The sequence below is a fragment of the Dendrobates tinctorius genome, unplaced genomic scaffold, assembly GCF_039654945.1.
Source record: "Dendrobates tinctorius isolate UK_male_01 unplaced genomic scaffold, ASM3965494v1 ptg000120l, whole genome shotgun sequence".
NCBI classification, from domain to species: Eukaryota; Metazoa; Chordata; class Amphibia; order Anura; family Dendrobatidae; genus Dendrobates; species Dendrobates tinctorius.
This window is the reverse complement of record NW_027361788.1, coordinates 6875578-6901297: the sequence shown is the minus strand read 5'-3', so window position 1 is coordinate 6901297 and position 25720 is coordinate 6875578. Positions and strand designations below refer to the sequence as shown.

At 42.6% G+C, this 25720-nt stretch overlaps 1 protein-coding gene across 1 annotated transcript in view; it reads right to left on the bottom strand.

Moving 5' to 3' along the window:
* Window positions 1–25720, bottom strand: part of ADGRD2 (adhesion G protein-coupled receptor D2) — a 739028-nt gene that overhangs the window by 471736 nt on the left and 241572 nt on the right. The window contains exons 21-22 of the mRNA XM_073541421.1: window positions 12307–12460; window positions 8465–8598 (exon numbers count right to left, since the gene is read on the bottom strand). Coding sequence (XP_073397522.1) covers window positions 8465–8598; window positions 12307–12460 — 288 coding nt within the window. The remainder of the gene's footprint in view (window positions 1–8464; window positions 8599–12306; window positions 12461–25720) is intronic.

Below are 25720 nucleotides of genomic sequence, written 5' to 3'. Positions count from 1 at the left end.
TAGGTGCTTCCTATGTGGGCTGCGGGTTTTGGCAATAAAGGCTGGTTCCGTAGTGCCAATAGGACAAGCACCCCCTGTAGGACTGTGGGTTTCGGTAACTGCGGCCGGCTCGTGGCCTTGCAACTTTGTTTTTCATGGGTACCTTCTGCTGCCCCTCCAGGTTCCAGCACTGTCAGCTGGTTCTTGGCAGTGCCTTTGGCTTAGGTGCCTCCATCTCGGTATCTGAGTTCCAGCAACGTCTGCTGGTCCTTGTAATGCTTTCTAGCACAGGTACCTCCTGCTTAGTAACCGGGTTTCAGTAACGTCAGCTGGTCCTCGGTAGTACCATTGGCTCTTGTTCCTTCTGCTACCCATCCGGGTTCCAGCACCGTCAGCTGGTCCTCGGTAATTCCATTGCCTCTTGTTCCTTCTGCTGCCCCTCCGAGTTCCAGCACCATCAGCTGGTTCTCGGCAATGCCTTTGGCTTAGGTGCCTCCATCTCGGTATCTGAGTTCCAGCAACGTCTGCTGGTCCTTGGTAGTGCTTTCTAGCAAAGGTACCTCCTGCTTAGTAACCGGGTTGCAGTAACGTCAGCTGGTCCTCGGTAGTGCCATTGGCTCTTGTTCCTTCTGCTACCCATCTGGGTTCCAGCACCATCAGCTGGTCCTCACTAGTTCCATTGGCTCTTGCAGCTTCTGCTACCCATCCGGGTTCCAGTACCGTCAGCTGTTTCTCAGCAGTGCCTTTGGCTTAAGTGCCTCCTTCTCGGTATCCGAGTTCTAGCAACGTCTGCTGGTCCTTGGTAGTGCTTTCTGGCACAGGTACCTCCTGCTTAATAACCGGGTTCCAGTACCATCAGCTTGTCCTCGGTAGTGCCATTGGTTCTTGTAGCTTCTGCTACCCATCCAGGTTCCAGCACCATCAGCATGACGGTGACTCCATCTCGGTATCTGAGTTCCAGCATCGTCTGCTGGTCCTTGGTATTGCTTTCTAGCACAGGTACCTCCTGCTTAGTAACCAGGTTCCAGCACCATCAGCTGGTCCTCGGTAGTGCCATTGGCTCTTGTTCCTTCTGCTGCGCCTCCGGGTTCTAGCACCATCAGCTGGTCCTCGGTATTGCCATTGGCTCTTGTTCCTTCGGCTACCCATCCGGGTTCCAGTACCATCAGCTGGTTCTCGGCAGTTCCTCAGCCTTCTTGTACCTTCTGCTACATTTCCAAGTTCAAGCTTTTGGAAATGGTTTTTCGTTATCACTCTGGATCTCCCTGACGACGACCCTGAAGACGACGACCCTGAAGACCACCCCGAAGAAGACGACGACCACGAAAACAATGACCCTGAAGACGACGACCCGGGAGACCACCCCGAAGAAGACCAAAAAGATGACCCTGAAGAAGATGACCAAGAGGATAAAGAACATGAAGACAACCACCAAGATACAGAACAACAAGAGACAGAAGACCAAGAAGCAGAAGAACAAAAAGAAGAAGAACATTAAGCATAAGACTAAAAATCAGAGCAAAAGATATTATCTAAATTATAAGCAGAAGAAGACTAAGCAGTGTATGGGGGTGAGTCCGTTCCTCCTCATGGTGCCCCTGGAAAATGCCTGCTTCTGCAGGCCAAACTGAACGCGGACAAATCCTGTTGTAAATCTTTTGTGACAGGCAGAACGGAAAGTGTAATCTTCAAACTTTTATAGATAACAACTACAGGAATGCCTGTCACAAATAAGAATACGATGAAGAAGAATAGGAAGAAGTTGAAGAAGTAGAATATGAAGAACAATAATTGTTGAATAGGAAGAATATGAAGAATGTAAAAAAAAGAATAATAGGAAGAAGGTGAAGAAGAAGAATATGAATAAGGTGAAGAAGAGGTTGATGAAAAAGATGCTGCTGCTGCTGCTGCTGAGGATCATGAAGGAGAAAGTGTGGAGAAGTAAAAAAGAAGGTGAAGAGCATGGAAGTAGTGAAACATACATATCTGACAAAATATAAAAAAGGTTAACATAGTCAATATCTTTGTAACTCCGAACGTCTTAAAAAACAAATTATTCCTACTATTCCATTTGATTGGGCTAAACCTCTATGCCTTTAATGTCTCTTCCACCTCCCCCAATACATTCTACATTATTCTTAGTTGTTTTTCTTCATGTAGAATTAACCTACAAGGAAAGAAAGGGGTTTTTTTAATTCCGTTATTTCTGTCCCATTGACTTGCATTAGTTTCCGGTATCGGAATCGGCGATATCCGATACTTTTTGGGTATCGGTCCGATCCGATATTTCACGATATCGGATGGTATCGCTCAACACTAGTGATCACCTAATCAGAAGCACATTAAGTAGAATGAGGTTTACTCTGGTTGGAATTCAACTGGCACTGGAATGGAATGGCTGTCAGACATGTAGAGAAGCTGATTCTTATAAAACTGTGCAGTTTATTTTGCCAGAGCGGTATATTATATATATATACATATATAATACATATGCATATATGTATATACATAAACATATACACACACAAATATACAGACATTATACTATATATATATATATATATATATATATATATATATATATATATACACACAGTATATATAATATATAAAGCTCAATGTGGGTGTGTATGTATGTATGTATGTATGTATGTGTATGTCCGGGATTGGCATCCGCACCGTCGCAGCTACAGCCACAAAATTTGGCACAGTCACACGTCTGGACCCCGAGAGTGTCCTAGGCTATGTTGTGAGGTGAAATTTTAACCCCGCATGTTCCAATTCACCAAACAATTTTTCCCCTATCTACATAATGGGGAAAAAGTGTGTGTGTATCAAGCCCCGCCCCTATATATATATATATATATATACACATATACACACACACATAAGTTTGGGGTCACCCAGACAATTTTGTGTTTTCCATGAAAACTTATACATTTATTAATCAAATGAGTTGCCAAATAAATTTGAGATCTAGTCCAGACATTGATGGGGATCGAGAAAAAGATTTTTATTTGAAATAATACTTTTCTCTTTCAAACTTTGCTTTCGTCAAAGAATGCTTCCTTTGCAGCAATTACAGCATTGCAGACCTTTGGCATTCTAGCAGTTTATTTGCTGAGGTAATCTGGAGAACTTTCACCCCATGCTTCCAGAAGCCCCTCCCATGAGTTGGTTTGGCTTGATAGGCACTTTTTGAGTACCATACGTTCAAGCTGCTCCCACAACAGCTCAATGGGGTTAAGATCTGGTGACTGCGCTGGGCACTCCATTACAGATAGAATACCAGCTGCCTGCTTCTTCCCTAAATAGTTCTAGCATAATTTGGAGGTGTGCTTTGGGTCATTGTCCTGTTGTAGGATGAAATTGGCTCCAATCAAGCGCTGTCCACAGGGTATGGCATGGCATTGCAAAATGGAGTGATAGCCTTACTTATTCAAAATCCTTTTTACCTTGTACAAATGTCCCACTTTACCAGCACCAAAGCAACACCAGACCATCACATTACCTCCACCATGCTTGACAGATGGCGTCAGGCACTCTTTCAGCATCTTTTCAGTTGTTCTGTGTCTCACAAATGTTCTTCTGTGTTATCCAAACACCTCAAACTTGGATTTGCCTGTCCATAACACTTTTTACCAATCTTCCTCTGTTCAATGTCTGTGTTCTTTTGCCCATATTAATCTTTTCCTTTTATTAGCCAGTCTCAGATATGGCTTTTTCTTTGCCACTCTGCCCTGAAAGCCAGTATTCTGGAGTTGCCTCTTCACTGTAGATGTTGACACTGGCGTTTTGAGTGTACTAATGAAGCTGCCAGTTGAGGACCTGTGAGGCGTTGATTTCTCAAACTACAGACTCTAATGTACTTGTCTTGTTGCTCAGTTGTGCAGCGGGGCCTCCCACTTCTCTTTCTACTCTGGTTAGAGACTGTTTGTGCTCTCCTCTGAAGGGAGTAGTACACACCATTGTAGAAAATCTTCAGTTTCTTTGCAATTTCTCGCATGGAATAGCCTTAATTTCTAAGAACAAGAATAGACTGTCGAGTTTCACATGAAAGTTCTTTTTTTCTGGCCATTTTGAGAGTTTAATGGAACCAACAAATGTAATGCTCCAGATTCTCAACTAGCTCAAAGGAAGGTCAGGTTTATAGCTTCTCTAATCAACCAAACTGTTTCAGCTGTGCTTTAATACTTGCAAAAGGGTTTTCAAGGGTATTCTAACCATACATTAGCCTTCTTACACAGTTAGCAAACACAAAGTACCATAAGAACTCTAGAGTGATGGCTGTTAGAAATGGGCCTCTATGCACCTATGAACATATTGCATTACAAACCAGATGTTTGCAGCTAGAATAGTCATTTACCACATTAACAATGTATAGAGTGCATTTCTGAATCATTTAATGTTGGCTTCATTGGAAAAAACTGCTTTTCTTTCAAAAATAAGGAAATTTCTAAGTGACCCTAAACTTTTGAATGGAAGTGTACAATATATTTATTGAGGGGTTGACACACTCTGCTGCTTTCCAGGTAGACACAGGAACTGGTTCTGGTGGATCACCTGTTGGTCTATAGTGGATAGCATAGATGTCACAGTTCCACCCCTCAATGTGTCTTGGTGTCTGGGATGCAATTATTGACGGGTCGGCCGTCCAATCTGGTACAGGGGCGTGATGAAGCTGTCAGTGCTTTGACAGAATGACCATCCAGTCTAGTTCAGTGTGTTTATTGTCAGCTCGACTAGCGAATCTGTGACTGGGAGGCGTCGACTGTCTCAGGTGTTCACTATCCCGGGTATTAGCCACACCTACTTAACTGAGCAGCTTCTCCCAGACCACTTCCAGACATGCATTCATCTTGTGAGGTTTGTGTTTTGTGCTCCCTGTGCCTTGAGTTTTATATGCTTGATCTGTTGCCTGACCTTGGCCTTCGTTCTGACCATCCACCTGTTTAACCCCTTCAGCTCTGATCCGTTATCCTCCTGGTACTCGGAATGTTACCTGACTATGCTTTTGTCTGTTCCTTCTGTTTATGATGTACCTCCTGGCTTCTGACCTTGGACTCCTTGACCACTCTGACTCACAGCTTAGCCATGAGAAGTGACAAGCGTTGCAATAAACCTTGGCAATAAACCTTAACCAGAGCCTTGCTAGCATAATGGTAAAACAAACAAAACACAGTCCATATGTGCACACATATGCAGAAAATTTCTGCATGAAAACCGGACTCCTTCACAGAAAACGCGTGTTTTTTTCCATGCGTTTTCTACGCGTTTTTTATGTGTTTTTTTCCAGGGCGGTCCCAGTCTCATAGAAAATAGCTAGAAATGTGGAATTTTCAGCAAAATTAATGAGCATGCTGCGTTTTTTTCGCGGAAAAAAACGCATCAATATGCACAAAAAGTGCGGAATTCATTAAAATGAATGGGATGCTTTTTTTAAGCGTTTTTTGAGCGTTTTATTTGGTAAAACTGTGAAAAACACGCTTACGTGTGCACATACCCTAAGAATCTATTCCCTGCAGTGTTCACCTGCAGTTAGCCTGCCCAGTCATTAGCTCCTTCGGGAGCTATGTGGGAGTTCCTGCTCTCCCAAGACGTGACACCCATTGACTCTCATGGCCAGGTATTCAACATTTGACATCACAAAGGTCCTGTCAGGACTCTGCAGGTGAATATACGGTGGACCCTCTCCCACCTGCTCTATGGAGGTCCACTAAAACGAGCCCATAAAATAATTTAACCTTCTCAACACATAGGGTGCTGGAGGAAAACTATTCTGGCTTTACATCACTGACGCCAACATGCACGGTTACACATATCTCCCCTCGTACATTGTGACAATGACCCTGTCACATATTTCCCCCCTCTGCCCAAAGCCGGGGGTTTTGGCACCTTCAGACACTAAACAGGGAATTCAGGAGAGTGTATCCGCGTTGCCATATGTATGCTCTAAGTGGAACGTGAAGTCTTGAAGGGCTAAGAACCACCTAGTCACCCTGGCGTTCTTACCCTGCTCTCTCAACCATCGCAGAGGGGCATGGTCCAACACTAACTTAAACCTACGGCCTAGCAGGTAGTATTTCAATGTGTCTATGGCACACTTTATAGCTAAACACTCCTCAACTATTGTGTAATTCTTGGGATGCTCTTCTCCATTTATTTTGACAGTGACAACAGCTCACAGCCCCACTTCTGAAGCATCGGTCTGGACCGCAAATTCTTTGCTAAGGTCCGGTGCAACCAGAACCGGGTCCTTGCACAAAGCCCACTTCAGCTCTTGATACGCCATCTTTGTGTCAGGAGTCCATTTCACCATTGTTGACTTGGTGCCCACAAGGAGATCTGCTAACGGTGCAGCAATTGTGGCAAAATTTAGGATAAAACACTGGTAATACCCCACAATCCCAAGAAACTGCCTCACTTGCTTCTTGGAGAGCGGTTGTGGCCACTCCTGAATTGCGTCTATTTTATTCAACTGGGGCTTAATTTCACCTCTCCCAACAATGTAGCCTAAGTACCAGGCCTCTTCCATCTCTATGGCATATGGAAATACAATGGACCCCATCCCTCCTGCTCTATGGAGGTCCACTAATACCAGCCTATAACATAACATAATCCTCTCAACACATAGTGTGCTGGAGGAAAACTATTCTGGTTTTACATCACTGACACTAATATGCGCAGTGACACATATCTCCCTTCATACACTATACCAGTAACTATAAATATGAACCCCCCAAACAGAGGGAGAAACACGTTGGGAGGCTACATAATTGTTATGGGTAACGCTTGTATATGACCTTACTAGGGTACTGCCCTTGTTAGGGTGGGAGCAATGCAGGGGCACAACAGGGAGTAGTGCAATACAATAACTCCCCCTCGTCTTTTTGATCATCCCCTAAGGTGGAATATAGGGGATATCAATTCCTTTCTGTTTGAAACAATACATTTGGAACTTTGAGTAGGAACGTAAAGTGGTCTGGGTGAGACTGAACCATTTTCTATTTTGTGCACGGTTTAAATTGAGCACTGGCACATTAAATATGGTATTGTCTGTTTGTATGTATTTATTGGTTCATAGCCTTTTAAGTGTTTATTAAAAGCTATGTTTTAGAATTTTTTGCCTGGCCCTGCTGAAATCTCTAACTAGACATGTTGTCATTACAATGGTGCACATCTTGCAAAGGGGAGCACTTAATTTGGAAATTGGTAGTCATGCCCCTTGTGACAGCATGAAGATATTAATACCTTACTTCAGACCATGATTTTAGCTTTCTATGCATATGAGACATGGCATATACAACTTTATCTATCTAGACGATATTAATTCTGGACTAACAGACAGGCAAGTCTATGCATTGTGTTCTCCACTGCATTTTTATTGGGGAAAGGGAAAAGTAGACCAACAGGTACAAATCATTTTTTTCTTGAATCTGAATCCCCAGAAGGCAAAGGCCCATTTTGCTCTTCCTGTGAGACCAACTTGATCTGTTGCTGCTGATGTTTCTAACAATAGTTCACTTTAATTTACTTTTCATTTCAATCTAAGGCTACTTTCACACATCAGTTTTTTGCCGTCAGGCAGGATCCGGCTTTTTTTTAGAAAAAACGGATCCGGCATAAATTTTGGAGAATTGTAGAAACGGATCCGTTTTTTTGCTGGATCCGTCTCTGTTCCTGGGGGCTGGCCAATTGGATCTGAGCATGCGCAGACTTAAAAAAACCGGATCCGGTGGCTGGATCCGTCTTTTTCTGGATCCGGCGCATTCCGGCGCCCATAGACTTTCATTGTAGCAAAAAGCTGGAAGCGCCGGATCCGGCGCTTCCGGCTTTTTCGCCGGAGACAAAAAACGTTACAGTAGCCGTTTTTTCCAGACGCCGGAATGAGACAAGTTGCCGGATCCGGCAAAAAACGGATGAAACGCAATGCCATCCGGCACGATCCGGCGCTACTGCAAGTCAATGGGGAAAAACCGGATCCGGCATTGCATTTTGCCGGATCCGGTTTTACAAAAAAAAGCCGGATCGCGCCTGAAGGCAAAAAACTGATGTGTGAAAGAGGCCTAATAAACTCAACATAAAACATAAATTAGTGATTAAAAAAAAAAATCGGATAATAAAAAATTAAAATTGGCACAAAATTGGTAAATGGTTTAAATAAATGCCTTTATTGTTCTGCATTAGACATTCACTATCTTAATGACTTTCTGCTTTAATTGTAAACTTTTTTCATTTAAATTTTATGTAACAAAGGGTGATTAAAAATTGTTCTATTCAAACAAAGAACAATTATATATATTCAGATGAGCGCTAATAAGGATAGTAATATAAAAATAAGCAATTCATATAAATCGAGATATTGAAGAGTTGTTTCCTTTATTCTGTAAAGTTCATTGTGGTAAATTACAAATCATAAACATTAAGAAAATATGCCAAAAAAATAAACTGGATATAGCACAGCAATTAAAACACAGTTACATACCGTTAGTATGAAGAGCACGGGTCCAACAAAGGCCCAGATTATGTCACTATGAATATTCAGCCAGCAGTGAGTATCTGCCAAATACTTATTGAACGAGGATGCCAAGGTCACACTTACAATAATGAGCGGCAAACCTGTAGCGAAAGAGATGTCAGACCTATTAATAATATTTATAAGGATTATGTTTTGTTCATTTTTTATAAAACCATAAATACATCTGTAAAATGAATTAATTGGCTGCATAAGTGATAATTAAAGGTGATCTGAATATACATCTTTATATTATAAGAGGAGAAAATTACAGATGCAGAACCATACGCCTAGATGGTAAATAGCACAAAAAAAGTATAAATAATTAGTACAAGTGTAATAAAGTCTTACAGAAAGCAATCAGATTTGTGCAATCATTTTCTTAAAAGTTTAAAGAACATGAAACATTGTATCTCATTGGTTGTGATGGGCTTTTTTCAATTAGTTTTGATAAGGTTATAAATCTTTCAATAAAACAGAAAAAAACAAATACTTTTTATATATGTCAATAAAAAAAACCTCGAAAGAACAAAACAGTCTCAATTGCAAGAAAAACACAAACTTTTATTTATTCATTCTAGGAGGCATTTTTATATTTTTTTTTTTACATTTTTTTGTATGTTTTTTTGCAGGATGAGTTGAAGCCATTAGTGGCATCATGTTGGGGGAACATATATAAGGAGGTGGTGGGGACCCTCAGTGCTCCCTCTCGCCTAGATACCTGGCGGTGCCCTGAAGGTTTGCCTATGTTTTACTGTTTTATTAATACTGTGTGTAATGTGTGATGCTCTTTTATACTATGCCCTTGTATTTTATATTCTGTGTTGTCATGAACATGTCAATATTAGGGATAGTAAGAGTTAATTCAGGAGGCTGGGTCAGCAGCCTCAAAGGAACAGCAAGTTCCTGTTCTGAAGTCAGTGCCCACGCAGGCTTACCCGTGGCAGGAGGCTCCTACAGCCAAGAGCAGAAGGTGCCCCGGATGCTAGGACAAAGCTGCCGCAGACCCCTGCTTCCATCTGCCAGGCTGTGTAGACAGACCCTGGGACCGTGGGACCATCATTAGAAAGACTGTTGTGGTTCTCCAGTTTGGGAGGGAGTCACTGATAGTGACTGGCCTCAAGTAGCTGCAAGGACACAGCAGGAAGCATTATTTCATGTACAGTAAAGTTTTCCCTGTTGGAGCAGAACTGTGCCTGTCGTGTTTTTCCTGGATCCTCACCCTCAGTGGCTGTAGTGAGCATGGAAAGTAGTTAACTAACTGTGCTGTAGAATTGGGACCGCACCTGTCTTTTTCATGTGCAAGGGGCTGGGGTGCTTATAGACTGTTGATTTAATAGACTCGGTCATGACTACCACCCCGTGCCACCTTGTTACACCCACCTTTAGATCCAACTTATTTACTCATGACGGGATACTGCAGTTTTTTGACATTTTAAGTTGTATTTATTTTTTATTATTTGCAGCACAAACTAAGTATTAACTTTATCCTGTGGGATGGCACGATTATGGCAATACTCTAAATTAAGATAGTTTTATTTATGCTTTATTACTTTTGTACAATAAGTCTGAGAAAAATCATGTGTTTTTTTTCACCATATTTTCTAAGTCATAATTATCACATTTTTCCCTCACTGAAGCTGAATGAGGTCTTATTTTATGTATCTTAACATGCAGATTTCATTGTTGCCATTTTGGAGTACATAATTGTATGGACCCCACACTTTACTGTTTGGGTTCCTCCATTACTAGAGATGGGCAAACTCGCACAGTATAGTTTGGCATCCATACCAAACACCTACTGTTCGGACACGTACACCAAACATGGACTTCACCAGGAAGTCTGTGTTAGTGTTCAGGTTCGGCCTCCCGAACACCAGGTGTTTGTCTCGCTGTCATGTACATAACAGCGTGGAAAAAACTGCTTCTGATGGTAAAATCATCACCGTCGGTCAGAGAGCAGCTTGCTCCCTTGCTGTTAAATGACAGCGTGAGCGTGCAGCTGTAATCGGAGGTATTGGTGTCGGCTGATTGGACTAGTGATCCAATCATTCGACACCTGCTGCTGCTAATAACAGTGAGAGCAGGCAGTGGCTAATGGGAGTGTTCATCAGCCGGCGTCCACACTGTAAATAAACAATTTTTTAAAAATGGTGTGGGTTCCCCTGCATTTTTTATAACCTGCCAGGCAAAACTCACAGCTGTGGGCTGCAACCCTCAGCTGTCAGATTTAGCAAGGCTAGTTATTAAGAATAGAGGGGGTCCCCACTCCGATTTTTTCAATTATTTGAAAAAAAATAAAAAAAACTGTGTGGGGTCCTCCCCCCAATATTTGAAAACCAGCCAAGCTAAAGCAGACAGCTGGGGTCAGGTAGTCTCAGGCTGATAAGAGGCCATGGATATTGCCCCCCCAGCCTAAAAATAGCAGCCTGCAGCAGCCCAGAAAAGGCATATCTATTTGATACGCCAATTCTAGTGCTTTGCCCGGCTCTTCTCACTTGCCCTGTAGCGGTGGCAAGTGGGGTTCATATTTGTGGAGTTGATGTCACCTTTGTATTGTCAGGTGACATCAAGCCAATAGCTTAGTAATGGAGAGGCGTCTATAAGACACCTATCCACTACTAATCCTATAGTTGTATGGTAAATAAACCCACAGCCAGAACAAAGTCCTTTATTTGAAATAAAACAAAACATTTTTATTTAAAAATAACAAACACAGTTATACTCACCTAACACCTAATTCCACTGAATTCCTCGTCTCCTGTAATAAAACAAATATAAAAAGACAACAATATCCCTCACCTCTCCGTCGTTCTGTCCCATAATCCATGTCTGGGGGACTAACAGTTTTCAATCTGTACGATGCCAAGATGCCACATTCCAGTCTGAGAACAACTGGGGAATGAGCTGCTGCGAGCTCAGCCTCAGTGGTGTCATCGAGGTTACTGCAGGTCACTGAGGCTGCATTCCCAGCTGGCAAATGAACTGTAGTGACCTCGGTGAGATCACAGGTAGCACAGTGAGAAAAAGTCTCAGAAGAAGTGCAGTGTATTGCACTAGTCATTGAATAAATGCAGGTTCTAGTCCCCTAATGAGGCTAAAAATTAAAATAAAACATATTTAAAACAATAAAATATAACCCATATAATAAAAGTAAATCACATTTTTACTGCTCAGTGCTTGCCTTAGAAAATAAACCCCAAAATACAAAATCAGAACAGAATAGCTGTTTTTTCTGATTTTTTTCTCCAACTTCATAATTTTTTTTTTTGCCATTTTCAGTAAAACTAAAACCCATCCTGCAGAAAGAAAGCCTTTATATGTTAACGTAAAAGAAAACTAGTGATGTACACTTGTAGATTTGGGCTCAGAATAAAAAAATTCTTTAATGCTGCAATTACTCAAACAGAAAAAACATGTATTCAATTTCTCAGGAATTCATTTGTTGGCTAGTTGGTTACTCCCAATGTTTAAACTGCCCAGCAACTCACGGAGGGTATGAGAGTAGCGCAGGTATTGTGATTGAAAGCTTTTCTTTATAGGACAGAAATGGTATGTTGGGTCTTTGTATTGGAAGGTCACTGAACGGAACTGCTAACCTCATTGTCATAGGCATGCATAGAAATTGCTAATATGTTTTACAGGAACAATAGCAGAGGAGCACGCATGTATAAATAATGCAATATACAGCCCGCCCGGCCTTGCAATCTTCACCTACGGACAATGCCCTTATAAAGGAATTACCAGATCCTGCACAAGTTCTTAAGATCTACATGAGCATTAAAATAAAAAATCTGAAAAAAGAACCTCACCCCATCCAGTGATGTAGTAAAATTTCATTCTTCTGTCCTCACTCATGTTAACGGCAACGACTTTACTCCATAAGAGTAAGCCTTCCACCAACATCCACGCAAAGGCTGCCATATAAAAAAGATGGAGACCAGCTGTAACGGTTACACATGAAACCTAATAGAGGGTGCAAAAAACACAAGAGATTGAAGTTATATTTTGCATTGTGTATAGATGTCAAATTTTATGGTTTATTTAAAGCACAAATAGCAGAAATGCACAATCCTGCTGACTTCATCTCCCACAACATGATAAAATTGCTGTTATTGCACATACCAGCCTTATCAGTCAAGGCACTATCCACTGATTTTGGGTGGATGGTTACTCTTCATTATCATTCTGCCATAACTAAAGGAGCTGGAACTTACTGTGTATTCTTCATTCAATGGCATTGCCACCTTGAAGTACAGTAAAATCCTGCTACTCCAGCATTACCTTATGCAATAAAACAGGAGAGCAAAAACAGAAAGACAAAGACCCACACCTGACTTCCGGTAATTTGTCTCAGCTGCTAAAGACCAATTACATTGTAAGAAAAAGAAAAAAAAAGATTTACGTGAAAAATATTTACGGATCTAAAATCCATAATTCGTTGAACATAAGATGATATATCAATGATCTCCGAATCAACAAAATTATTAACCAATTGAGGGGTGGATTTCAAATCACCCCTAAAATCAAACTAAAAAAAGTTCAATCACAGGATGATCTAATTTCCATGAATTTCTAAATGGCAACTCAATATGACTCAGTAGTGTGTTGGCCCCCAAATGCCTGTATGCACTCCCATTAACATCTTTCTGGTATGCAACTCATATGATGGTAGATGTTGTCCAGGGTGATCTCATCATGGACCTAATCAAAAAAATTTGTGTGTTTCCTGGACAGTCGCACTACTTGGCGACATCAGATGAGGTGAACCGCTACATAATGCGGCAGAGGTACTTAATTGAATTCAGCTTTGGAGAACTTGAGGGACATTTAATGATATCAAGGGTTTTATGACCCAGGAGCTGCCTACCTAAGTTCAGGATTTGTCCTGCACCATCCCTATACCTAACAGAAATCCAGGTATCCTCCAATGATATACCTCCCCTGGGGGATCAGCAAATATTCTTGCGACAGCATGTATGGATGTGTCATCATGGAGGACCTGACCTACATGTACAATCTGAATGGGCTGCCAGTACTGCCTGATGCCAACAGCAGTGAAAAGAACACTAGCAAAATGCAAAACTAGAGTGAGGCAATATAAGGACCAACAGCAGTGATAAGAATACTAGCAAAATGCAATACTAGAGTGAGGCAATATAAGGAAAAATAGTCTGTGGCCACTACCTGCAAAACCATATTTTGAATGTTGTTGTGACTATCTAGTTCACCTGTTGACACTTTCATTTGCATCAAAGTAGGTGAAATATAATCAGAATGAGAGCAGGTACTACAAAGATAATTGGTGGTGCTGTACCGCATGCAAGACACCAAAAAGTAGAACTTGAAAAAGACTAGCATCGAAACGCGTAGATCTGTCTCACTCGTCCTACATGGAGGTGTAACTGCTTGCATGTCTATCTGGAAAATGTTTTTCCTTTTTAGTAACTAGTAATAAAGTACATTTTTACCTTTTCATTCCACGCTAGATTTTTTCTTTTTTACTGCAAAAAGTCGAAGCCCCCCAAAAAAGTCAGTGCATAATATATATATACTGTATATTTTATACAGTGGCTATGGAAAGTATTCAGACCCTTTAAAATTTTTCACTCTGTTTCATTGCATCCATTTGGTAAATTCCAAAAAGTTCATTTTTTTCTCATTATTGTACACTCTGCACCCCATCTTGTGTGGAAAAAAAGAAGAAATGTAGAAATTTTTGCAAATTTATTAAAAAAGAAAAACAGAAATATCACATGGTCATAAGTATTAAGACCCTTTGCTCAGACACTCATATTTTAGTCACATGCTGTCCATTTCCTTGTGATCCTTCTTGAGATGGTTCTACTCCTTCATTGGAGTCCAGCTGTGTTTAATTAAACTGATAGGACTTGATTTGTAAAGTCCTATAAATTTAAAGGGTCTGAATACTTTCGGTACCCACTGTATATGCAACTCCCCGCAAATGTATGGGCTGTGTACAGCATTTTTGTTTTCTTTGTTGCTTTCCTGTTTTTGCCTGTTACTTTCCCCTTTTTGTTGGTTTATGCTGTCATATAATAAACCCACCAAGGATTTAGAGACAGTGTTCCTGTTTTCTACCTCCATGTACTGCTGAGTGAGTTGAACTGCCGCAAGTGGCGCTTTGAATGCGGGCAACATTAGCAGCCGTGGTCAAACTGCATGTCCTGGGTAAAGGAGGCCACAAACCAGGGCACAACATCAGGCACAATGGAGGGCGTGCTCAAGCATCTTGTGAACGTTGCAGCAGCAGCAACAGCTGGCATATCAGGAGACAGGTTAGCTGCTTATCCAGCAGATTAAACAGCAGCAGCTACAGCAGCAGCAGTTCCAACAATAGCAGCATTACCAACAGGACCAGTTCAGACAACAGCAGTAGCAGATTGAGTTGCTTGCCGAGGCAGTTCGTGGGAGACCGTGAGCCAATTCCACAAGTCCAGGTGACGACACATCCGTCCGGAAGGTGGCAAAATTAGCAATGCAGAAAATGAAGCCAGGTGATGATGTAGAGGCACCTTTGACTGTGTTTGAGCGGGCTGCAGAGCAGCAGTAGCTGCCCCCAGAGCAGAAGGCGGAGGTGCAGGCCCCGTATTTGTCTGGTGAACCTCAGAAGGCTTATGACTTGGCCTTACAATATGCCTTGGAATGTAACAAAATAAAAAAACCAAGATATTGGCACGCTCTGGGTCACTATGTCTGTCAGAGCCCAAAGTGTTCATAACTGGGCATATTGCCATGACAAATTCCCTCGCTCTCAGATGTTTGACATAATGCATCTGGTGCAGAAACGGTTGCAGCCAGAAACCTCCCCTCCAGCCCAGATGGTCAAGCAGGAGGTCATGGACAGGTTTCCTCACTACCTCCCCAGGCTGATGCAGACCTGGGTTGCCCATGGTGACTCCCAGAATGTGGATGACCTGGTGGGCCTCGTAGTAAGGTACCAGGTGGTCGAAAAAGGTCCCTAAGGAAGCCAGGGGGTGGTACATCTCCATACTGGGGTACCCAGCGGTAGCCCGAGTCCCAAAAGAGAGGAAGCTGAGCCACCACTTGAGAGAGTCCGAGGTCCCAAGGAGTCGCTGGAGGATTTACAAATGCTGCTGGTAAGGACCTGATTTGCTGGAGGTGCCACAGTCCTGAACACATAGCGACCCATTGTGCTATGTCTTCCAAGCAGATGGATTGTAGCCTAGGCAGGTGCTGCTCGTACTATGCTTATCTTGCTTACAGTGTGGACTATCAGCAGTCATATAAATGGGGTTCTGGTGTCAGCACTATTGGTCTCAGGGAGTTTGGTGATCGTGATAAGGGTCACACTTTCCCACAAATTGATCCCAGGAAAACATGTGGGCATCTGCTGTATCCATGGGGACGCCGAGGACTACCCTGTCACCAGAGTGTAGATAAAAACGAGCCGGGGGACTGAGTTCCATGAGGTTGGGGTTGTGAATAACTTACTACACCCCGTGATAATCGGGCGGGATTTCAGCCTGTTTTGGGACTTTGGGGCAAGAGCGGGGATGCTAAATGACTCAGGCAGGAGCCAGCTCAACCCTGATAATTCCCCATCAAAGTCAGAGGTGGATGAGTTCCCCTTGTGTGTCCTGGCAGATGATGAGGACGAGACAGTTGTTAGTGAGGCAGAGGTCCCTGAACTGGGGTTTCTAGGGAAAATGTTGGGTCTACTCAAATGCGGTATCTTGCTCTAAAACTTTTAGGATTGCTACTTCCAATAGGTGGCACTAGAGCTCTAGTCCTCTTCCTCTCTGAAGAGACAATTTGCATAATTAGCTTATTTCCCAGAGGAGCATTGCGGCTTATGTCTCCTCATCTCGACATGCTTAGCATGTCATTCTCCGCAAGGAGAAATGATACTTCTTGGATATCGGTCAGACGCCTCTCTCACAGCCAAACCAGATCTTACACTTTGCACTGACGAGGGGCAGTACCCCGAAACACAGTGTCTGCAAATTGAGATTCTGGCTTGGCTTTTACCCTAAGTCATGTAACAAGGCTCGTTAAAGGGTCGACATTGACTTTTAGGATTGCTACTTCCAATAGGTGGCACTAGAGTTCTAGTCCTCTTCCTCTCTGAAGAGACAATTTGCATAATTAGCATATTTCCCAGAGGAGCATTGCGGCTTCAAGTCTCCTCATCTCGACATGCTTAGCATGTCATTCTCCGCAAGGAGAAATGATACTTCTTGGATATCTTGCTCTAAAAGAGACATTCAAAAATGTATCTGTTATAGATGAGGTTACTAGTGTTCAGTGAATTTCTTCGGGTCCCCGTTTATTCGGCAAGCTATATCGCTTACCGAGTAAGTTGCAGAGGGAACCCGGATACATGGAGCGCGATGGTTGTTCAGCTGATCGGTGCTGCATGTGCCGTTGCTTTGTCACTGTCACAAAACATGCATAGACAGCCTGTGTGTTGGGCTCTCCATGCATGTGCTCTGACAGTGACACAGCCACGACACATGCAGCGGCGGTGCCGATCAGCCAGCACGCTCTATGTCACCTCCGCACCTTATTTGGTAGGTGCTAAAGCTTGCTGAATAAGAGGGGACCCAAAGAAATTGGCTCTACCCTAGAGGTTGCTCAAGAGTCGGGGACTGACACCAGGTTCCTACACTTTGCAGTCAATGGCGAGTTACTATATAGGGTGACCACAGTGAGCGGAGGTGAGATAGTGGAGCAACTGTTGGTTCCAGGTCCCTACCGGTGGAGGGTTTTAGACAAGGCCCATTCACATGTTTTGGGAGGATATCTGGGGGTAGAGAAAACGCAGGAGAAGATAATGCAGACATTTTATTGGCCGGGGGTGTTAACAGGAGATCCTAAAATATTGTAGGTCCTGCCCTACCTGCCAGATAACCGCTCCCTCTACTCACTTCTGAAGTCCCCTAGTCCAGTTACCGGTGATAGAGATCCCTTTTGAGAGAATTGCCAAGGACTTGGTGGGTCCTCTAGTGAAGTCTGCATAAGGGCATCAGTACATCCTAGTGGACATGGATTGTGCGACCTGGTATCCTGAAGCAGTGCCAATAAAACTCTTTGGCCAAGAGTATCACCCGGGAACTTGTCTATATTTTTGCTAGGACAGGCCTACCAAAGGAGATTTTGACAGACCAGGGAACCCCTTTCATGAGCAAGGTTATAAGGAAGTTGCGTAATGTCTTTTAGTAGAGTGCTTCAATAAGACCTTAAAGGCGATGCTGAAGAAGTCATTGACAAGAACGGACGAGACTGGGACTATCTGCTTCTGTTTTTGTTTTTCTCCATCAGGGAAGTTCCCCAGGCCTCCACTGGATTCTCACCGATTGAGCTCCTGTATGGTCAACATCCAAGAGGGCTCCTGGATATCGCCAAGGAAACCTGGGAAGCCAAGGTCACGCCACACCGGAGCATCATAGAGCATGTAGTCCAGTTACAGGAGAGGATGGGGAAATTAATGCCTATCGTGAAGATTTTTCTCCAGGCACAGGCAAGGGTGTAGAACCACTCAGCAAGCCTGAGGCAGTTCAAGTTAAGGACCGCGTGCTAGTGCTTATCCCCACGGTGAAGAACAAGTTCCTGGCCAAGTGGCAAGGCTTATACGAGGTGGTGGAAAAACTGGGCGAGGTGAATTACAAGCTACACCAGCCAGGTCAAAGAAAGACACACCAAATATACCATGTGAACTTGCTCAAGCCATGGTGAGAGCGGGAATCGCTGTAAACCCCTAGCCTGGAGGCCAGTCCCAAAGTCACAGTGGATGAGGTCACCATTGCAGAGACTTTAATGCTGGCCCAGATACAACAGTGTCGAGAGTTGACGGGCATATGCAGGTGCTGGAGCATTACTGGTTGGCAAAACTGCAAGTAAAGGTGAACCTCAGACTCTATTGAATTACAAAAGCACGTTAGGAGGTAATATCAAATGAAGTGAAGAGAATGTTAGACCTCGGGGTAATTGAAGAGTTGAAAGGTGAATGGTCAAGTCACCGCACACTTAACGGACCTCCTTCAAGGCAAAAGATTGTTGAAGATTAAATGGTCTGCTGAGACTGAGATAGCTTTCCATGAGCTTAAACAGGCTCTGTGTAAACATCTGGTTCTGATCACACCAGACTTCAGCAAAACGATTATGGTCTAGACCAGGGTTCCCCAACTCCAGTCCTCAAGGCCCACCAACAGATCATGTTTTCAGGATTTCCTTTGTATTGCTCAGGTGATAATTGCATCACCTGTGCAATACAAAGGAAATCCTGATAACATGACTTGTTGGTGGGCCTTGAGGCATGGATTTGGGGAACCCTGGTCTAGACAGATGTGTCAGAAGTCAGCTTGGGAGCAGTGCTGTCTCAGGAAGTAAGTGGGGAAATACATCCCATCCTATATCTGAGCCAGAAGCTCTCTTCATGCAAGATAAACTATGCCATCGTCGAGAAGAAGTGCTTAGCCATAAAGTTGGCCATAGATACCCTGAGATATTACCTACTAGGCTGTAGGTTTAAGCTAGTATCTGACCATGCCCTTGTGAAATGACTTAGGGAAAAGAAGAGTAAGAATGCTTGGGTAACTAGGTGGTTCTTATGCCTCCAAGAATTCCATTTTCACATCGAGCATAGGCCAGAGAAGTTGCACGGGAACGCAGATGCCCTGTCCAGAATCTCTCACAATTGGTGCAGAATCCAACCAGAGGAGCAGCACTTTTCGACCTAATACTATCTAATAGACCTGACAGAATAATGAATCTGCAGGCCGTCAGGCATCTAGGAAATAGCGACCACAATATTGTACAGTTTCACTTGTCTTTCGCTATGGGGGCTTTTCAGGGAGTCACAAAAATGCTGAACTTTTGGAAGGCATATTTTGACCAGCTTAGACATGCCCTTAATCTGGTTGACTGGGACAATGTCCTCAGAAATAAGAATACAGACAATAAATGGGAAATGTTTAAGAACCTCCTAAATAGGCACTGTAAGCGGTTTATACCTTGTGGGAATAAAAGGACAAGAAATAGGAAAAGCCCAATATGGCTAAACAAAGACGTAAGAGGGGCAATTAACAGTAAAAAGAAAGCATTTAAACTACTAAAGCCGGATGGCACCGTTGAAACTCTAAAAAACTATAGGGAGAAAAATACTTTATCTAAAAAAAACTAACTAAAGCTACCAAAAAGGAAACAAAGAAGCACATTGCTAAGGAGAGTAATCCCAAACTGTTCTTTAACTATATCAATAGTAAAAGAATAATAAGTGAAAGTGTATGCCCCTTAAAAAATTGTGAGGAAGTTGTAGGTAACGAGGAAAAAGCTAATATATTAAACACCTTCTTCTCCACAGTATTCACGGTGGAAAATGAAATGCTAGGTGAAATGCCGAGAGACAAAGAAAACTCTATATTAAGGGTCACCAATCTAACCCAAGTAGAGGTGCAAAACCGGCTAAATAAGATTAAAATAGACAAATCTCAGGGTCTGGATGGCATACACCCATGAGTACTAAGAGAACTAAGTAATGTAATAGACAAGCCATTATTTTGTATATTTTGGGACTCTCTAGTGACAGGGTCTGTTCCACAGGACTGGCGCATAGGAAATGTGGTACCAATATTCAAAAAGGGCTCTAAAAGTGAACCTGAAAATTATAGGCCAGTAAGTCTAACCTCTATTGTTGGTAAAATATTTGAAGGGTTTCTGAGGGATGTTATTCTGGATTATCTCAATGAGAATTACTGTTTAACTCCATATCAGCATGGGTTTATGAGGAATCTTTCCTGTCAAACCAATCTAATCTGTTTTAACCCCTTCCTGACATCCGACGGTATATCCCGTCCATGGGACCTGGGCCCCTATGCCCATGGACGGGATAGTACGTCGGCGCGATCAGCGACGCCCACGTGGTGAGCGCCGCTGATCGCGGCCGGGTGTCAGCTGATTATCACAGCTGACACCCGGCACAATGTGTCAGGGGCAGTCACGGACCGCCCCCGACACGTTAACCCCTTGCACACCGCGATCAAACATGATCGCGGTGTACCGGGAGTTAAAGGGAAGCATCGGCAGGGAGGGGGCTCCCTCCGTGCTTCCCTGAGCCCCCCACGGCAGCGCAATGTGCAGCGCTGCTGCAGGGGGCTCCTTTCCTCCAGGCCCCCGAATCCAAGATGGCGACGGGGGCCTTCGGGGGCCTGAGGAAGTTGGCTTCCTCAGTGCCTGCAAAGCGCAGGCATGAGGAAGCCTTCTGCAGTGCCTGTGTCAGATCGCTGATCTGTCACAGTGATCTGTGATGTGACAGATCAGCGATCTGTCACAGGACAGTGATGTCCCACCTGGGACTATTTAATAAAGTAAAAAAAAAAATTAAAAAAAGTGTAAAAATAATTAAAAAAAAAAATCGCCAAATAAATTAGAAAAAAAAAAAAAAATATTCCCCCAATAAATCCATTTTTTGGAAATAATAAAAAAAAAAAACAATAGAAGTACACATATTAGGTATCGCCGCGTCCGTAACGACCCGCCCTATAAAACTGTTCCATTAGTTAATCCCTTTAGCGAACCCCTTAAAAAATAAAAATAAAAAACGAAGCAAAAAATAATGATTTATTATCATACTGCCAAACAAAAAGTGTAATAACGCGCGATCAAAAAGACGCATATAAATATCCATGGTACCGCTGAAAACGTCATCTTATCACGCAAAAAACGAGCCACCACACAGCATCATCTGCGAGCTATAACTTTTTTATTTTTTCGCTGAATAAAGCGATGCAAAAATAATTATTTTTTATATAAAATAGTTTTCATTGCATAAAACCGACAAAAACATAAAAAAACTACCTAAATGAGGTATCGCTGTAACCGTACTGACCCGAAGAATAAAACCGCTTTATCAATTTTACCGCACGCGGAACGGTGTAAACGCACCCCCCCAAAAGAAATTCATGAAACGCTGGTTTTCTTCATTCTGCGTCCCAAAAATCGGAATAAAAAGCGATCAAAAAATTTCACGTGCCCGAAAATGGTACCAATAAAAACGTCAACTCGTCCCGCAAAAAATAAGACCTCACATGACCCGGTGGGTCAAAATACGGAAAAATTATAGCTCTCAATATGTGGTGATGCAAAAACTATTTTTACAATAAAAAGCGTCTTTTAGCGTGCGACAGCTGCCAAAAATAAAAACCGCCATAAATAGTAAATCAAACCCCCCGTTATCACCCCCTTAGTTAGGGAAAAATAATAAAATAAAAAAAATGTATTTATTTCCATTTTTCCATTAGGGTTAGGGCTAGGGTTAGGGCTAGGGGTGTGTTGGGCTAGGGTTAGGGTTAGGGTAGGGTTAGGGTTAGGGCTAGGTTTAGGGTTAGGGCTAGGGTTAGGGGCATGTTGGGGCTCGGGTTGGAGTTAGAATTGGGGGTTTCCACTGATTGGGCACATCAGGGGCTCTCCAAATGCAACATGGCGTCTGATCTCAATTCCAGCCAATTTTGAGTTGAAAAAGTCAAATGGTGCTCCTTCCCTTCCAAGCTCTGCCATGCGCCCAAACAGTGTTTTACCCCCACATGTAGGGTATCAGCCTACTCAGGACAAATTGCAAAACAATTTTTGGGGTCCAATTTCTCCTGTTACCCTTAGGAAAATAAAAAATTTGGGGCAAAAATATCATTTTTGTGGAAAAAAATGATTTTTTTATTTTCACGTCCGAGTGTTATAAACTTCTGTGAAGCACTTGGGGGTTCAAAGTGCTCACCACACATCTAGATAAGTTCCGTGGGGGGTCTAGTGTCCAAAATTGGGTCACTTGTGGGGAGTTTCAATAGTTTAGGTACATCAGGGCCTCTCCAAACGCACATGACACCCGCAGACCATGCCATCAAAGTCTGCATTCCAAAACGTCACTACTTCCCTTCCGAGCCCCGACGTGTGCCCATACAGTAGTTTTCTCCCACATATGGGGTATCAGCATACTCAGGACAAATTGGACAACAACTTTTGGGGTCCAATTTCTCCTGGTACCCTTGGGAAAATAAAAAAATGGTGACTAAAAGATCATGTTTGTGGAAAAAATACGAATTTTTTATTTTCACGCCCGGGCATTATAAACTTCTGTGAAGCACTGGGGGGGTTCAAAGTGATCACCACACATCTAGATAAGTTCCTTGGGGGGTCTAGTTTACAAAATGGGGTCATTTGTGGGGGGTTTCCACTGTTTAGGTACATTAGGGGCTCTCCAAAGGCAACATGACACCCGCAGACCATTCCATCAAAGTCTGCATTCCAAAACGTCACTACGTCCCTTCCGAGCCCCGACGTGTGCCCATACAGTAGTTTTCTCCCACATATGGGGTATCAGCATACTCAGGACAAATTGGACAACAACTTTTGGGGTCCAATTTCTCCTGGTACCCTTGGGAAAATAAAAAAATGGTGACTAAAAGATCATGTTTGTGGAAAAAATACGAATTTTTTATTTTCACGCCCGGGCGTTATAAACTTCTGTGAAGCACTGGGGGGTCAAAGTTCTCACCACACATCTAGATAAGTTCCTTAGGGGGTCTAGTTTCCAAAATGGTGTCATTTGTGGGGGTTTCCACTGTTTTGGTACATCAGGGGTTTTCCAAACGCGACATGGTGTCCGATCTCAATTCCAGCCAAAAACGTCAAATGGCGCTGCTTCCCTTCCGAGCTCTGCCATGCGCCCAAATAGTGGTTTACCCCCACATGTGGGGTATCAGCGTACTCAGGACAAATTGCACAATAACTTTTAGGGTCCTGTTACCCTTGGAAAAATAAGAATTGAGGGTGAAAAGATCATTTTTGTGGAAAAAATATGATTTTTTAATTGTATGGCTTTATGTTATAAACTTCTGTGAAGCCCATGGGGGTTCAAAGTTCTCACCACACATCTAGATAAGTTCCTTAGGGGGTCTAGTTTCCAAAATGGTGTCATTTGTGGGGGGTTTCCACTGTTTTGGTACATCAGGGGTTTTCCAAACGCGACATGGTGTCCGATCTCAATTCCAGCCAAAAACGTCAAATGGCGCTGCTTCCCTTCCGAGCTCTGCCATGCGCCCAAATAGTGGTTTACCCCCACATGTGGGGTATCAGCGTACTCAGGACAAATTGCACAATAACTTTTAGGGTCCTGTTACCCTTGGGAAAATAAAAATTGGGGTGAAAAGATCATTTTTGTGGAAAAAATATGATTTTTTAATTGTACCGCTGTACGTTATAAACTTTTGTAAAGCCCTTGTGGGTTCAAAGTTCTCACCACATATCTAGATAAGTTCCTTGTGGGGTCTAGTTTCCAAAATGGGGTCACTTGTAGGGGGTTTCCACTGTTTAGGTACATCAGGGACTCTCCAAACGTGACATGGCGTCCAATCTGAATTCCAGCCAATTTTGCATTGAAAAAGTCAAACGGCGCTCCTTCCATTCTGAGCTCTGCCATGCGCCGAAACAGTCGTTCCCCCCCACATATCAGGTATCTGCGTACTCAGGACAAATTGCACAATAACTTTTGCAGTCCAATTTCTCCTGTTACCCTTGGTAAAATAAAAAAAATTGAACCTGAATTATTTTTTTTATGAAAAAAAGTTAGATGTTCATTTTTTTTTAAATATTCAAAAAAATTCCTGTGACGCACCTAAAGGGTTAATAAACTTCTTGAATGTGGTTTTGAGCACCTTAAGGGGTGCAGTTTTTAGAATGGTGTCACTTTAGGGTATTTTCTATCATATAGACCCCTCAAAGTGGCTTCAAATGTGATGTGGTCCTAAAAATAAAATGGTGTTGTAAAAATGAGAAATCGCTGGTCAACTTTTAACCCTTATAACTTCCTAACAAAAAAAAATTTTGGTTCCAAAATTGTGCTGATGTAAAGTAAACATGTGGGAAATGTTAGTTATCAAGTTTTTTGTGTGCCGTATCTCTGTGATTTAAGGGCATAAAAATTCAAAGTTGGAAAATTGCGAAATTTTCAAAATTTTCGCCAAATTTCCGTTTTTCTCACAAATAAACGCAAGTTATTTGAAGGAAATTTTACCACTATCATGAAGTACAATATGTCACGAGAAAACAATGTCAGAATCACCGTGATCCATGGAAGCGTTCCAGAGTTATGACCTCATAAAGGTAGAGTGGTCAGAATTGTAAAAATTGGCCCGGTCATGAACGTGCAAACCACCCTTGGGGGTGAAGGGGTTAATGAAGTGGTAAGCTATAGACTGGACCAAGGTCAGTCATTGGGCGTAGTATATCTTGATTTTTCCAAAATGGTTCATACCGTGCCACACGAGAGGTTGGTACACAAAATGAGAATGCTGTGTTTGGGGGAAAATGTGTGTAAATGGGTAAGTAACTGGCTTAGTGATAGAAAGCAGGGGGTGGTTATAAATGGTATATTCTCTAGCTGGGTCGCTGTGACGAGTGGGGTACTGCTGGGGTCGGTGTTGGGACCTATTCTCTTCAACAAATTTATTAACGATCTGGTAGAAGGTTTACACAGTAAAATATCGATATTTGCAGTTGATACAAAACTATGTAAAACAGTCAATACAAGAGAAGATAGTATTCTGATACAGATGGATCAGGATAAGTTGGAAACTTGGGCCGAAAGGTGGCAGATGCAGTTTAACAATGATAAATGTAAGGTTATACACATGGGAAGAAGGAATCAATATCACCATTACACACTGAACGGGAAACCACTGAGTAAATCTGACATGGAGAAGGACTTGGGGATCCTAGTTAATGATAAACTTGCCTGGAACAGCCAGTGCCAGGCAGTGGCTGCCAAGGCAAACAAAATCATGGAGTGCATTAAAAGAGGTCTGAATACACATGATGAGAGCATTATACTGCCTCTGTACAAATCCCTGGTTAGACCACACATGGAGTACTGTGTACAGTTTTGGGCACCGGTGGTCAGGAAGGATTTAATGGAACTAGAGCAAGTACAAAGGAGGGCAACAAAATTAATAAAGGTGATTGGGGAACTACAATATCCAGAGAGATTAGCAAAATTAGGATTTTTTAGTCAAGAAAAAAGACGACTGAGGGGCGATCTAATAACCATGTATAAATATATAAGGGGACAATACAAATATCTCTAAGAGGATCTGTTTATACCAAGGAAGGTGACGGTCACAAGGGGGCATTCTCTGCGTCTAGAGAAGTTTTTTCCATCAACACAGAAGATTTTTTTACTGTTAGGGCAGTGAG